The sequence below is a fragment of the Cherax quadricarinatus genome, chromosome 84 (assembly GCF_038502225.1).
Source record: "Cherax quadricarinatus isolate ZL_2023a chromosome 84, ASM3850222v1, whole genome shotgun sequence".
Taxonomy (NCBI): domain Eukaryota; kingdom Metazoa; phylum Arthropoda; class Malacostraca; order Decapoda; family Parastacidae; genus Cherax; species Cherax quadricarinatus.
Window position 1 is genome coordinate 2,171,218 of NC_091375.1, and position 14,370 is coordinate 2,185,587.

At 40.6% G+C, this 14,370-nt stretch overlaps 1 protein-coding gene across 1 annotated transcript in view; it reads right to left on the bottom strand.

Annotated features, from left to right (window-relative positions):
- The window catches only part of LOC128704234 (uncharacterized), a gene marked incomplete at its 5' end in the record, with an annotated part of 36,304 nt that extends 25,396 nt beyond the window's left edge, over positions 1-10,908 (bottom strand). Inside the window, 2 exon segments of the mRNA XM_070102938.1 lie at positions 10,291-10,475; positions 10,708-10,908. Of these exon segments, the coding sequence (XP_069959039.1) occupies positions 10,291-10,475; positions 10,708-10,908 (386 nt within the window).
- Positions 10,909-14,370: the final 3,462 nt, after the last annotated feature.

A 14,370-nucleotide genomic window follows, 5' to 3' on the forward strand; every position in this document is an offset into this window, starting at 1 on the left:
CACTGTTCAGTCTGAAACTGAGCGTGGAAAGGTAGTGAAGGACGTGTCGATCGTTTCTGAGAAGAACGAGAAGGTGAAGGTGGAGAAGTATCATCAGCAGGTAATTGTCGTTGACGTTTAGGCGTGGGACCAGAGTTGGTCCGACGTGGAACGGGTCGGCGATTTGAAAATTGCCGCACCGTAGAGGGAGAGGCCGGAAGCATAGTCAGAGGAGAGCGAAGGTCTGATAAATCGAAGGAGTCAGTCGAGGCCTCAGTACCTGAAGCGGGTGAGGAAACAGCACCGGCAATAGGTACAGAGGCATGAGGAATGTCTGAAGAGTGGTCCAAAGACGAGGCGGGGTCAGAACGGGGTGCGGTATCAAGAAGGGGCCCGGGGGTACCAGGTTCATGGACTAGGGCTGCCATGGTTAGGTTACTTCTTTCTTTTTGTTTTTAAGAAAAAAAAAGAAAGAAGAAAAGAAAATAAAAATAAAAAAAAAAAAAAAAAAAGGGGGGGACCGGGGAGGGATAGCTCCTAGGAGGGATGAAAGGGCCAGAAATCTCCCTCCGCGCCCAAGAGGACTTGACACCGCTAGTAGCGCAGATGCAGCATGGAACCCGTGCCATACCCTACCCTTCATGCCAGTAAACCAGCAATCTGGGATAGCAACCTCACATCTGCCGAGCTACCTCGGTGGACAAAAGAGAGGGCGGCCGGATATCCGCCACAAAGCATACCTCCTTCAGCCACCACCCCCGGAATCCGAAAGGTGGCTTCCAGAGCTACACCCGTCGCCCAAAAGACACCCAAAGCTACTCCGGGATACCGGAGAGGGATCGGGACATCCCTAGGCAATCCAGATTCCACGGCAAACTACGCCACCGCCAAGAAACCTCAACGGAATGGGATGGACCCCGGTGTCCTTTCTCCTACCTAGGAACTAGCGCGCCTGTGGGAGAAATCCCAAAGGACAAAAAGAGGAAGGGCAAAAGGGAGGAGTGGGGAGGAGGAGGAGGAAAGGAAAAAGGGGAGGATGGGGAGGATGGGATAGGGGAGGGGAGATTGGGGGGTAATTAGGTTCGGTCTGAGGAAGAAGACCGATAGGTCTAATTCCTCAGACCAAGAGCCTCTTCACCACGCCAAGGAGCCCCCCTTGAAGAGGCCCCCTACCTAGAAACCTTAATGCCAGAGGGGAGGACCCCCAGAGGCTACAAACGGGATGGAGAAAAGGGGAGGAGGGGAAGGAAAGGAGAAAAAAAAAAAAAGGGATGGGGAGGGTGGGATAGGGAAGGGAGGATAAGGGGGGTAATTAGGTTCGGTCTGAGGAAGAAGATCAAAAGGTCCAGTTCTTCAGGCCAATAGCCTATTCACCACTAGAAGGAGCCCCCCTTTGAAGAGGTAAATATTGGTAAAGAACTGCAGAATTAACAATTCCATTTTTTTTTTTTTTGACACCAACTGTCTCCTACCAAGGTAGGGTGACCTGAAACTAAAGAGCCTTTTCTCTTTTTACATATAGTAATTTATACAAAAGGGGTCAATAGCCCTTTGCTCCTGGTATTTTAGTCACCTCTTATTATACATATGGCTTACAGAGGAAGGATTCTTCTCCACTTCCAATTTTATGAGAGCTAAATTAAATTCACCCTTTTCCCCTATTAGTTTTCACCAGATGTAATATTTTGTGTATGCTCATATTATTGTGTAAAGCTGCATTTGTTTGGTAAACACTGATTAGGTTTATTTTTGGACAAAGTCTGTGTGTAGTACATTGTTAGTGGGGACTGGACGGTACTTATAATGGAGGCTGCACCACCATCAGAAGGCCCACAAAAGTAGCCAAGTGGTTTGCTAAGAAAAATACTTAGGTTTTACTGTGGCCAAGGAATAGTCCAGATCAAGGGTATTGAGAATGCCTTTTTTTTTTATTATTATTATTAACACATCGGCAGATTCCCACCAAGGCAGGGTGGCCCGAAAAAGAAAAACTTTCACCATCATTCACTCCATCACTGTCTTTCCAGAAGGGCGCTTTACACTGCAGTTTTTAAACTGCAACATTAACACCCCTCCTTCAGAGTGCAGGCACTGTACTTCCCATCTCCAGGATTCAAGTCCGGCCTGCCGGTTTCCCTGAATCCCTTCATAAATGTTACTTTGCTCACGCTCCAACAGCATGTCAAGTATTAACCCTTTCAGGGTCCAAGGCCCAAATCTGGAGTCACGCACCAGTGTCCAAGAATTTTCAAAAAAAAAATTTGTTATTTTTTCTTATGAAATCGTAGAGAATCTTTTTGTGAAGGTAATAAAACAAAAAGTACGAAATTTGGTGGAAAATTGACGAAATTATGCTCTCGCGAATTTTGATGTGTCAGCGATATTTACGAATCGGCGATTTTGCCGAATTTGACTCCCATTTTAGGCCAATTACATTATTCCAATCAACCAAATTCTTAGCTATTTCACTAGTATTACTTCTATTCTATCGATTGAGCACAAGAAATCGCCAAGTCAACTGTATCAACTACAAAATAAAGTGATCGGAAATTGTTAATTTGGCCAATTTAACACAAAGTTCAAAATATTCCAATTTCAAAATAGGGTCCAGAATGAACAATGTAGGCATTCCTGGCACTAAACTAACATTTCCTCTGTTCATTAGTTATGTTTTGAGGCTTTACAAATAAATTCCATTTTGATTTTTTATTCACATAATGAATTTTTATTCACACCAAAAAATAGAAGATTTACTGTTATGCAATACTGTAATAATTGTATAAATATCATCACCATATTTGTGAATGTATATTAGACCCACCAGCTGGCGTGTATTAGACGTGTGAGGTCGTTTGTTTACTCTTGAATATCGGCAAAAATTTAACATTTCTGCTACTTTGAGCTCAGTTTCAAGCCATTTCCAGTGCTAAAACCAATCAAAATCATCTCTATTTCTGTAATATGTCTTCCATTCTATCAAATGAGACCAAGAAATCCCAAATACAACTATAAAAAACATACGAAAAAACACTGCAAAGTTGCTGTTTTAATCGAAAAATCATGATTTCATTTTTTTTCTCTCATTATATACAGTGTGCTGCAGGATCTGTTTTATGTGGTGCACACATACCACATAGATGTATTCTCTCATATCTAGGCCCAAATGTACCACTCACAGTTTATCAGAGTGAGCTGAGCTCATGGCGTAGATCTACGGTTTGGACCCTGAACGTAAAGCCGTAGATCTACGGGACGGACCCTGAAAGGGTTAAAAACCATTTGTCTCCATTCACTCCTATCAAACACGCTCACGCATGCCCGCTGGAAGTCCAAGCCCCTCACACACAAAACTTCCTTTGCCCCGTCCCTCCAACCTTTCCTAGGCCGACCCCTACCCCGCCTTCTTTCCACTACAGACTGATACACTCTTGAAGCCATTCTCTTTCGCTCCCTTCTCTCTACATGTCCGAACCACCTCAACAACCCTTCCTCAGCCCTCTGGACAACAGTTTTGGCAATCCCTCACCTCCTCCTAACTACGAATCCTTTGCATTATATTCACACCACACATTGCCCTCAGACATGACATCCCCACTGCCTCCAGCCTTCTCCTCGCTGCAACATTCATCACCCATGCTTCACACTCATATAAGAGCGTTGGTAAAACTATACTCTCATACATTCCCCTCTTCGCCTCCAAGGACAAAGTTCTTTGTCTCCTCAGACTCCTAAGTGCACCGCTCACCCTTTTCCCCTCATCAATTCTATGATTCACCTCATCTTTCATAGAACCATCCGCTGACACGTCCACTCCCAAATATCTGAATACATTCATTCACCTCCTCCATACTCTCTCCCTCCAATCTGATATCCAATCTTTCATCACCTAATCTTTTTATCCTCATAACCTTACTCTTTCCTGTATTCACTTTTAATTTTCTTCTTTTACATACTCTACCAAATTCATCCACTAACCTCTGCAACTTCTCTTCAAAATCTCCCAAGAGCACAGTGTCATCAGCAAAGAGCAACTGTGACAACTCCCATTTTATGTATGATTCTTTATCTTTTAACTCCACGCCTCTTGCCAAGACCCTCGCATTTACTTCTCTTACAACACCATCTATAAATATATTAAACAACCACAGTGACATCACACATCCTTGTCTAAGGCCTACTTTTAATGGGAAATAATCTCCCTCTTTCCTACATACTCTAACTTGAGCCTCACTATCCTCGTAAAAAACTCTTCACTGCTTTCAGCAACCTACCTCCTATACCATACACCTGCAACATCTGCCACATTGCGTCCCTATGCACCCTGTCATACGCCTTTTCCAAATCCATAAATGCCACAAAAACCTCTTTAGCCTTATTTAAATACTGTTCACTTATATGTTTCACTGTAAACACCTGGTCCACACACCCCCTACCTTTCCTAAAGCCTCCTTGTTCATCTGCTATCCTATTCTCCATCTTACTCTAAATTCTTTCAATAATAACTCTACCATACACTTTACCAGGTATACTCAACAGACTTATCCCCCTATAATTTTTGCACTCTCTTTTGTCCGCTTTGCCTTTATACGAAGGAACTATGCATGCTCTCTGCCTGTTATATCATGAAAAAAAAAAGGAATCCTGCTACTTTTCATATATGTAATTATTATTATTATTATAATAAAAAAGAAGCGCTAAACCACAAGGGCTATACAGCGCTGCAGGGCAGGAAGGAAGCGAGGGTATCAGGTGGCAAAAGGGAGAGGGACGAGTAGTAGGTTATGGAGAACAGCGGGGCAGCGGATAGTGAAAGGGTAGAGGGCAGCAAAAGACTGATGTAAAAAGGGCTGATGGTAGTGCGAAAGGTATCATCATCAGTTTGTGGAGTAAATCAGTCGTTGTCAAGAAGTCAATGAGAGAGTCAGGATTAAAGGAGGGTCCATCAGCAAGAAGGGAAGGTAAAGAAAGAGTAGGAGAGCGGAGACGACGTTGGAGGTAAATTCTGCGTGCTCAGTGATAGAGAGGGCAGTCTAACAGAATGTGGCTAATCGATACTGGAACCTGACACTTCTCACAGAGAGGAACAGGGTGCCTTTCCATGAGATACCCATTCATATATGTAATGCCTGCAGCAGAGCAAGGACAGTTAGATTAACCAGTTATTCATTGATTACTCTACGAATCTTTGTGAAAACATGCCCTAATAATTTCAAATGATCAAGGCAAAGGAAAAGACGACAAAATTTTTAATAAAAGCATTACAGTCTTTGTTCTATAACATTTATATCGTTGCTTTTTAATGATCTGCATAATAATAAAGGGAAGGTCCAGTTTATTTTTTGCAGGCACTGTATAGACCCTATACTATTTAAGAAAGGAGACAGACAGGTAGCATTAAACTACAGACCTGCTTCTCTGACATGCACACCTTGCAAATTAATGAAATTTGTCAAGGGGAGAATAGTAGAACACTTGGAGAGAAGTGGGTTTATAAAAAAAAATGACGAGTATGGGCTTAGGGATTGTAAATCTTGTCTAACTTTTTAGAGTTCTATGACTAAGTAACAGATGTGTGACGAGAGAGGGTTAGGTGGATTGCAAGAAGGCATTCAAATCAATACTGTACTTCACAAGAGGCTGGACAGAAATTTGAGATTCAGACGGAAATTACACAGAACATACTCTGGTGGATCAAAGTATCTTGGGGGAAAGAAGCAAAGTGAGACTGTCAAAAAAAAGAGACATCAGAATGGGAAAACAATAACTAGTGGGGTTCTGCAGGGACTGGTATTACAACCAGTACTGTGTTTGGTTTATGTGAATGACATTGAAGAACAGATTGATTCAGATACATCTCTGCTTGCTGATGATGTAAAATTAACAAAAATAAAAACAGACAAGTACAAGGAAAGGCTCCAAAGGGATCTGGATAAACTGCAAGAGTGGTCAGGTAAGTAGTTGCTTGAATTCAATCCCAGTAAATGCAAGGGCATGAAGATTAGGGATGGAGCAAAGAGACTGGAAACAGGGTACAGACCAGAGACTGAGGCCCAGTTTAATGCCAGAAGTTCACTTCAACCAAACCTCTGCAGTCAATGCTCATCTGACAAATCTAAGAACAGCTTTAAGGAACTGCAACAGTCATTCTGGGCCTTTCATACAATAGTGGAACCTCCACTTGTGGCGCATCCACATGCGAGTTTTTCCAAATACGAGCAGTCGCTCGGTCGATCTTTTGCTTCCATGTGCAAGCGCACATCCACATGCGAGTTTTTCCAAATACGAGCAGTTGCTCAGTCGAATTTTTGCTTCCATGTGCAAGCGAAATTTCCGTAAGTGAGTGGGCCTCAAGGGAGGTTCCTTGACACTGGTGAGGGGCTCTTGCTCTTGATCTAGGGAACTGGATCTCATTTGTTTGCTGGACTATCTTATTGAAACTTGGGAAATGGATTATGGAAAGAAGCTTAACGTACACCAAAAAGGAGAGAAATTGGAGAATAAATAATGGAGTTCACTTCTCAGCCGTTAGCTGCCCCTCAGCGGTATTTTCCTATGGTTTTTATGGTTGTTTTCTCATTTCTTTGGTCTCATTTGATAGAATGGAAGATATATTACAGGAGTAGATATGATTTTGATTGGTTTCATGATGAAAGTACCTTGAAATTGAGCTCAAAGAAGCAGAAATGTTCAATTCTTTGGCGATGTACAGCAATGAATGGGTTGGCATTATTCATACAATTATTACAACAGTGCAGTGGTGTGCATAACAGTAAATATTCCATTTTTTGTGTGAACAAAAATTACAAATTTTTTATATTGTAATAATAATAATAATAATAATAATAATAATAATAATGAGTGTGGAAATTAGGAAAAGGTGTGGAGTTAATAAAAGTATTAGTCAGAGGGCAGAAGAGGGGTTGTTGAGGTGGTTTGGTCATTTAGAGAGAATGGATCAAAGTAGAATGACATGGAAAGCATATAAATCTATAGGGGAAGGAAGGCAGGGTAAGGGTCGTCCTCGAAAGGGTTGGAGAGAGGGGGTAAAAAAGGTTTTGTGGGCAAGGGGCTTGGACTTCCAGCAAGCGTGCGTGAGCGTGTTAGATAGGAGTGAATGGAGACGAATGGAATTGGGGACCTGGCAAGCTGTTGGAGTGTGAGCAGGGTAATATTTAGTGAAGGGATTCAGTGAAACAGGTTATTTTATATAGCCCGACTTGAGTTCTGGATATGGGAAGTACAATGCCTGCACTTTAAAGGAAGGGTTTGGGTTATTGGCAGTTTGGAGAGATATGTTGTGTATCTTTATATGTATATGCTTCTAAACTGTTGTGTTCTGAGCACCTCTGCAATAACAGTGATTATGTGTGAGTGAGGTGAAAGTGTTGAATGATTAAAGTATTTTTTGGGGGGATTTTCTTTCTTTTTGGGTCACCCTGCCTCGGTGGGAGACGGCTGACTTTAAAAAAAAATAGTAATAATAATATGTATAATAATAATAATGTACTATATAACAATAATTATGATAATAGACGACTTCATAAGGCCGTCACTGGATGGCAGTGATTACCACAACAATGCGGGAGCGATTGTAGCTGCCTCCACCTGTCACACAATGACATACTTTATTCATTCTAGAGTATATAAGAGGTTTGTATGTTATTTATAGTGTTTATTATGTCACATTAGATGAATTGTGATAGATAAATAATCCGTATAGATGATGTTAGCGAAATACTGAAGTATCTTGTTGTACCTCCTGAGAACTGGGAACAGATTAATTGCATTTCAACTAATTTAAATGAGGAAAATTGACTCTGCAAATGAGCAAATCCAGATACAAGCAAGGTCACGGAACAGATTAAACTCGTAAGTAGAGGTTCCACCATGTATGTTAAGCCCAACCTGGAATATGCAGCACCAGAATGGTACCTGCACCTGAAAAAGCATGTTAAAAACTAGAGACAATATAGAAGTATGCAACAGAATTGGAGCTAGCCACACTGGAGGAAACATAACATACAAAATACTCAGGGGAATTGATAAGGTAGAGACAGACTGTTTGAGAAGAGAAAAATGGGAATTCAAGGACACCACTGGAAGTTGAAGTCACACATGTGTCACAGGGATGTTAGGAAGTATTTCTTCAGCCTCAGATTGGTTGGGAGGTGGAATAATCTTGGTGTGGGAGTGGAGGAAGGGCTCCATACACAGTTTTAAGAGTAGGTATGATAGGACCCATGAGGTTAAGAGGGAGTGAATCTGGAGAGTAATAAGTTAAGAGGTAGGGCCAGGTTCTGAGAACAGACCTCAGCAACTGCAAATAGTAGAGTACCATTTATGCAAATATTTTTTTTTTCCACAAAGATTTTTGTGAAAAAATAGTTTGCAAAACATCAATTTAACACAAAACAGTGAAATGAGCTTTATTAGGGGATTTAAGAAGTTTAAAATATACACATTTAGTCACCTGATCTTTTACCATTTTTTATTTTTCTTCTGGCAAAGAATCACTCAGTTTCTGGAAGTCGGATTCATAAATTTTTCTGAACTTCCAACAGCTTTGCAATGCTGGAGATTTGGCACTCTCTCCTATTTTGGATATCAACACCTGTCAAGCATTTGCGATTGAATCAGGATCCCTGCTGTTATCCAGGCACTTATGCTGCCTCAACCAAATCACTGACCTTCGTGCTGAGGTGGCACGGGGGCTCCTCTCCATGCATTAAGGTACTGGTGCCATGAATATGCTAACGAATAAGAATTTCTCATCAGGGACTATTAAGTAATTGTCTCCTTTCATCATCTCACCCCTGGGGAGGTAATGAAGACCATGGCCACTGTTACTGCTGAAACACCTCCAAACCAGGACCTTGGCAGGGTTTCTGACTGTCTTGATTGTGAAAAGGGGGCTAAACCTTGAAGTCGCTTGAAAGCAAAGAAGCAAAGAGGGGAATGTATGGGAGTATAGTTATACCAACGCTCTCATATGGGTGTGAAACAAGAGTAGTGAATGCTGCAACAAGGAGAAGGCTGGAGGCAGTCATGTCTGAGAGCAATGTGTGGTGTGAATATAATGCAGAGAAATTGTAGTTTGGAAATTAGCAGGAGGTGCAGGATTAACAAAACTATTATCCATAGGACTGAGGAGGAGTTGTTGAGATGGTTTGGACATGTATAATGGAAGGAAACAGAATGACTGAGTGTATAAACCTGTAATGGAGGAAAGGCAGGGTAGGGGTTGGCCTAGGAAAGGTTAGAGGGAGGGGGTAAAGGAGGTTTTGTGTGCGAGGGGCTTGGACTTCTAGCAAGCATGCGTGAGCGTGTTAGATAGGAGTGAATGGAGACAAATGGTTTTTAGGACTTTACGTGCTGTTGGAGCGTGAGCAAGGTAACATAATGAAGGGATTCAGGGAAACTGGCAGGCTGGACTCGAGTCCTGGAGATGGGAGGTACAGAGTCTACACTCTGAAGGAGGGGTGTTAATGTTGCAGTTTTATAACTATAGTGTAAGTGCACCTCTGGCAAGACTGATGGAGTGAATGATGATGAAAGTTTTTCTTTTTTGGGCCACCCTGCCTTGGTGGGAGATGGCTGATGTGTTAAATAAATTAAGAAGCACTAAACCTACAAGGATCAAACCTGCTACTAGACTTTGCCGATGACAAAAGTCAATCATCACTTAACATGGTGTACCCCCAATCATGTGTGGTTCAATTCTTGTGTTTCTCACAAAATATGTGAGCTTTGCACATATTCTCAGTGATGAAGGGTTTTATGGAAGCCCTATGATATGGCATCCTCAGATATTTTGACAGGCAATGCCGCAGAGTTTGCACAGCCACTTCTCCCAAGATATTAGGATGCTTGTTCTTAAATTTCTAAGCAGTAATTATAACGTTTAGCACAACTTCCATCTTCTGAAGAGTGTAAGTGCATGGAGTGGTCCTCCCATATTCCTTCTTACTAATGGGAGTGGTGCATGAGGCAGATTTCTTGCAACTCCGTACAGGTTCTAGATAGACTGAGGGTGCATCCTAGCCTGTCTTACAATATTCTTCAGAGGCACTCCCTTATCAAGGAGTGATGATAGTAATCTGACCTACATGAACCCATTGTGATCAACAGGAACAGCTGTAGATGATGTAAAAAGCAGACAATCATGCAGGGCAAAAGGAATGAACTGCAAGTGTGAAACCACCACCACCTATTTTGGTCTATGGGTTACTGAAAGACAGTACTGTACTAGGAGTTTCAGGGCAAAGATTTTTTTGCCAAGACTGTATATCCCATTCAAATCATGGAACCTACCAGTTGGCTTTGTATACAGTAACTGTAAGTACATTCTGGAACACCTCAATGCACTCTGTTAAGGTGGCTGCAGGAAAAAAATCCTTAATTACATCCTGGATAGCCACCATATTGAAGTCAGAAGCTGTCTGATGAGTATATGCAGTACGATTAATACATAACACGCCTTTGCCATCCATAACCATCTGTGGACATAAACACACATTACAATCAACAATATTTATTTCACTACCAAATCCATATATGATACATGACACTAACTCTGTAAATTAATCTTGGGAAGTAAAAAAAAAAAACTCACATCTACATACATTATTGTTGTCAAGGACATCTTATATTAATTCAGTCCAATATAAATGAATACAAAACTGATAACCTTATATTTAAGCACAGACAAGAAAAGTGAATTACTCTAACCTTTCTGACTTTATATGGAGGCTCTAGTCTTGTAGGGTCTGGCCTAAATGCAGGTGTGTCAACAAGTCTTTGCTTGTCAAGTCCATTTCTACCCACTCCTTTGTGACTAGATAGATTATCAGGTCGCAGGCCATTAGCAACAGGAATGAGAGGAGGAGGGGCTTTAGACAAGGATTTTGAGCTGCTGTTTGCTGTGGAATTCTGAGAATGGAATGTTATATATTAACCATACCACACTGAACTAGAAACAACTAATACACACAAAATTTAAATTTTCTGGCAGTTACCATAGTTTATGGCGTTGAAGACGCTGTTTTTTCACCAAAATAAATCTCGAAAAATTTCCCAGTGTCTTGGATGCCGAAGTACCGTTTATCTTTTTTTTTCCAAAACTTAGCCAATCAGAATGGGGGGGTTGGGGGGTCGACACCGAAGCATCTTGTTCGCTGTAAAATACAGTAATTACACTATCAAGTCTCTTATTCCAGGTCATCATTTATTCCAAACAAATTTACCCGCTTTGTTGTTTATGTAAAAATGTTTAAAGGAATGTGGTGATAAATGGAGGCAAGAAATGACCATTCTAATTAAAAATAATCATTATTTGCTCTCATATTCAAGTTTATAAAGCAATATAGTACTAGCTGTAACAGCTGTAGTCTAATAAAATAATGCTTTCTCATCCTGAGAGTCACAACTACAGTGGACCCCCGGTTCACGTTATTAATCCGTTCCTGAGAGCTCATCGTAAAGCAAAATTATCGGAAAGTGTATCAATTTTCCCCAAAAGAAATAATGGAAATCAAATTAATCCATGCAAGACACCCAAAAGTATGAAAAAAAAAAAAATTTTACCACATGAAATATTAAGTTTAATGCAATAGAATAATTGCAATAACAATCGAATTTCCCACAATAGAATAATTGACACTTACCTTTAACTATCGACGTCGTATATATATGTCTTACGAGGTACCGTGTTTGACGTATATATACTCATAAATTCTAGCGGCTTCAAATCAAACAGGAGAAAGCTGGTAGGCCCACATGTGAGAGAATGGGTCTGTGTGGTCAGTGTGCACCATATAAAAAAAATTTCCTGGAGCACGCAGTGCATAATGAGAAAAAAAAAAACACTGACCGTCTTTTTTAATTAAAATGCTGACTTTGTGGTCTATTTTCATGTAGTATTTATGGTTGTATTCTCGTTTTCTTGGTCTCATTTGATAGAATGGAAAACATATTATAGAAATAGGGGTGATTTTGACTGAATTTTACTATAAAAAGAACCTGGAAATAGAGCTCAAAGTAGGGGAAATGTTTGATTTTTGCCGATGTTCAAAAGTAAACAAATGTTATTATCCAATAAATGTCAAACTAGCCATTCTAATATGCAGTCGTGAATGGGTTGATGTTATTTATACAATTATTACAGTATTGCAGTAGTCTGCATAACAGTAAATCTTCTATTTTTTGTTTGAATAAAAATTCAAAATAGAAAGCAAGAGTAATATCAGAGGGGCTTGGAGACATGACTGATGAACAAAGAAAATGTTATTTTAGAGCCAGGAATGTCTGCACTGTTCATTCTGGACCGTATTTTGAAATTGTCATATTTTTTAATTTTCGGGAAATTGGCCAAATTGCAAATTTCTGACCACGTTATTGGGTAGTTGAAATTGGTAAATGGGCAGTTTCTTGTACTCAATCGATAGAAAAAATGGAGTTCTAAAGAAATAGCTATGAGTTTGGTCGACTGGAACAATGGAATTAGCCGAAAATACGGGTCAAAGAGAGCGAAATCGCAGATTTGTAAATATCGCCGAGGTTGCTAAATTCGTGAGAGCGTAATTCCGTCAGTTTTCCATCAAATTTTGTTTTTGGTGTCATTACAATTGGGAAAATTCATAAGAAAAAATAATTTTTTTTTTTTAAATTTTGCGACACCAGGAGACACTTTAGGATTTGGGGTTGCGACAGTCAAGGGGTTAATGAAGATCTGGTGATGATTGATGGGATGGGAGGGGAGGGTGTTGAAGTTTTTAGTGTTTAGAAGGGGAATCCCCCTCCATTTGAACTTGAGGTAGCAAGTCCTTTTCCGGGGTTACTTCCCTTCTTCTTTTAATGCCACTAGGACCAGCTTGAGAGTCACTGGACTTCTGTCACACAACATATCTGTCCATAGAGGCCTGTACCTCTCGTTCCTTTATGACTTTCCTAAAGTGGTTCACAACATTGTCAGTGTAATAGTCACCAGCATGGCTTGCAATAGCTGTGTTAGGGTGATTTTCATCCATAAAGGTTTGCAGTTCAACTCACTGTGCACACATTTCCTTAATTTTTGAAGTAGGCACAATGGATTCCACAACTGGCATAGGCTTCTCAGGGTTAGCCCCAAACCCTTCAAAATCTTTCTTAATTTCCATACTAATTCTCACCCTTTTTACCACAGGGTTGGCACTAGAAGCTTTCTTGGGGCCCATGGTGACTTATTTTGCAGAAACAAGCACCAAAAACAGTGATAATATGGATAATATGGAATGTACTGAATGTATCCTTAGATGCATGCACACTGGCTGGCTTGTAAACATTGGCACACACGGGGCAGTTCAGGCCACACGTGGACACGTCTCGTACGAATCGTATCGCATACCGGGTTTTGTAACGGGAACCGAGGCCAATTTTTTGCGATATAATGCTTCGGATACCGATGACTTCGCGAACCGGGGGTCAACTGTATCTGCAATTTCTATGAATTCTACCCTTGATTTAAACCTTTTAGTAACCGTCACATAGAACTATGTCACTGAGGCCAGGGACCCTTTAGTTCTATGCCAAAAGCTCATCTCACTTGGGTAAATTACGAGAGGTAAATTCAGGTCTAGACATGAAAGAATGGGCCTGTGCAGCGAGGCTGCACAACATATATATATAAAAAAAAAACCTGCTCCACATAGTGAATGATGGGAAAAGCAAAACTGACTGTTTGGTTTAACCCTTAAACGGTCCAAACGTATATATATGTTCTCTCGTGCAGCACCCTGAATATTTTGAGAAAAAAAAAATTATAGGAAAAAAGAGCATGTGGTACCCAGGCGTCCTCAATTTTTTTCATATGGCACACACTGAGTGCGCACACCCATTCTCTTATGTCTAGGCGACTCAGGCGTATCATGCCAATGTTGAATGAATGACAAATGAAAACTATATATACGTTTGGGGCGCTACGCGAGAGAACGTATATAGTATACGTTTGAACCGTTTAAGGGTTAAAACAGCAACTTTGAAGGGCTTTTTTTCTAGGATGGTTTTCATGGTTTTATTGGCTGTTTCTTGGTATCATTTAATATAATGGAAGACATACTACTGAAACAAAGATGACTGAGATCACAGTAGTGAAAAAATTAAATTTTTGCCTATCTTCCCAACTAAAGTACGGTATCCCCGACACCTCTGGTCTGTTTTATTACCTAAGAAATAGAGTAAATCTATTTTTGTGTGATTATGAGTTCAAAATAGAAGAAGCCTGGGGACATAATTAATGAACAAAAGAAATGTTTTTAGTGCCAGGAATGCCTACATTACTTTAGGTTGACAGTAATTCACAGAAACATTTCGAAGTCCAATGTGACAAGTATACAAGCATATCAGCAAGATACCTTG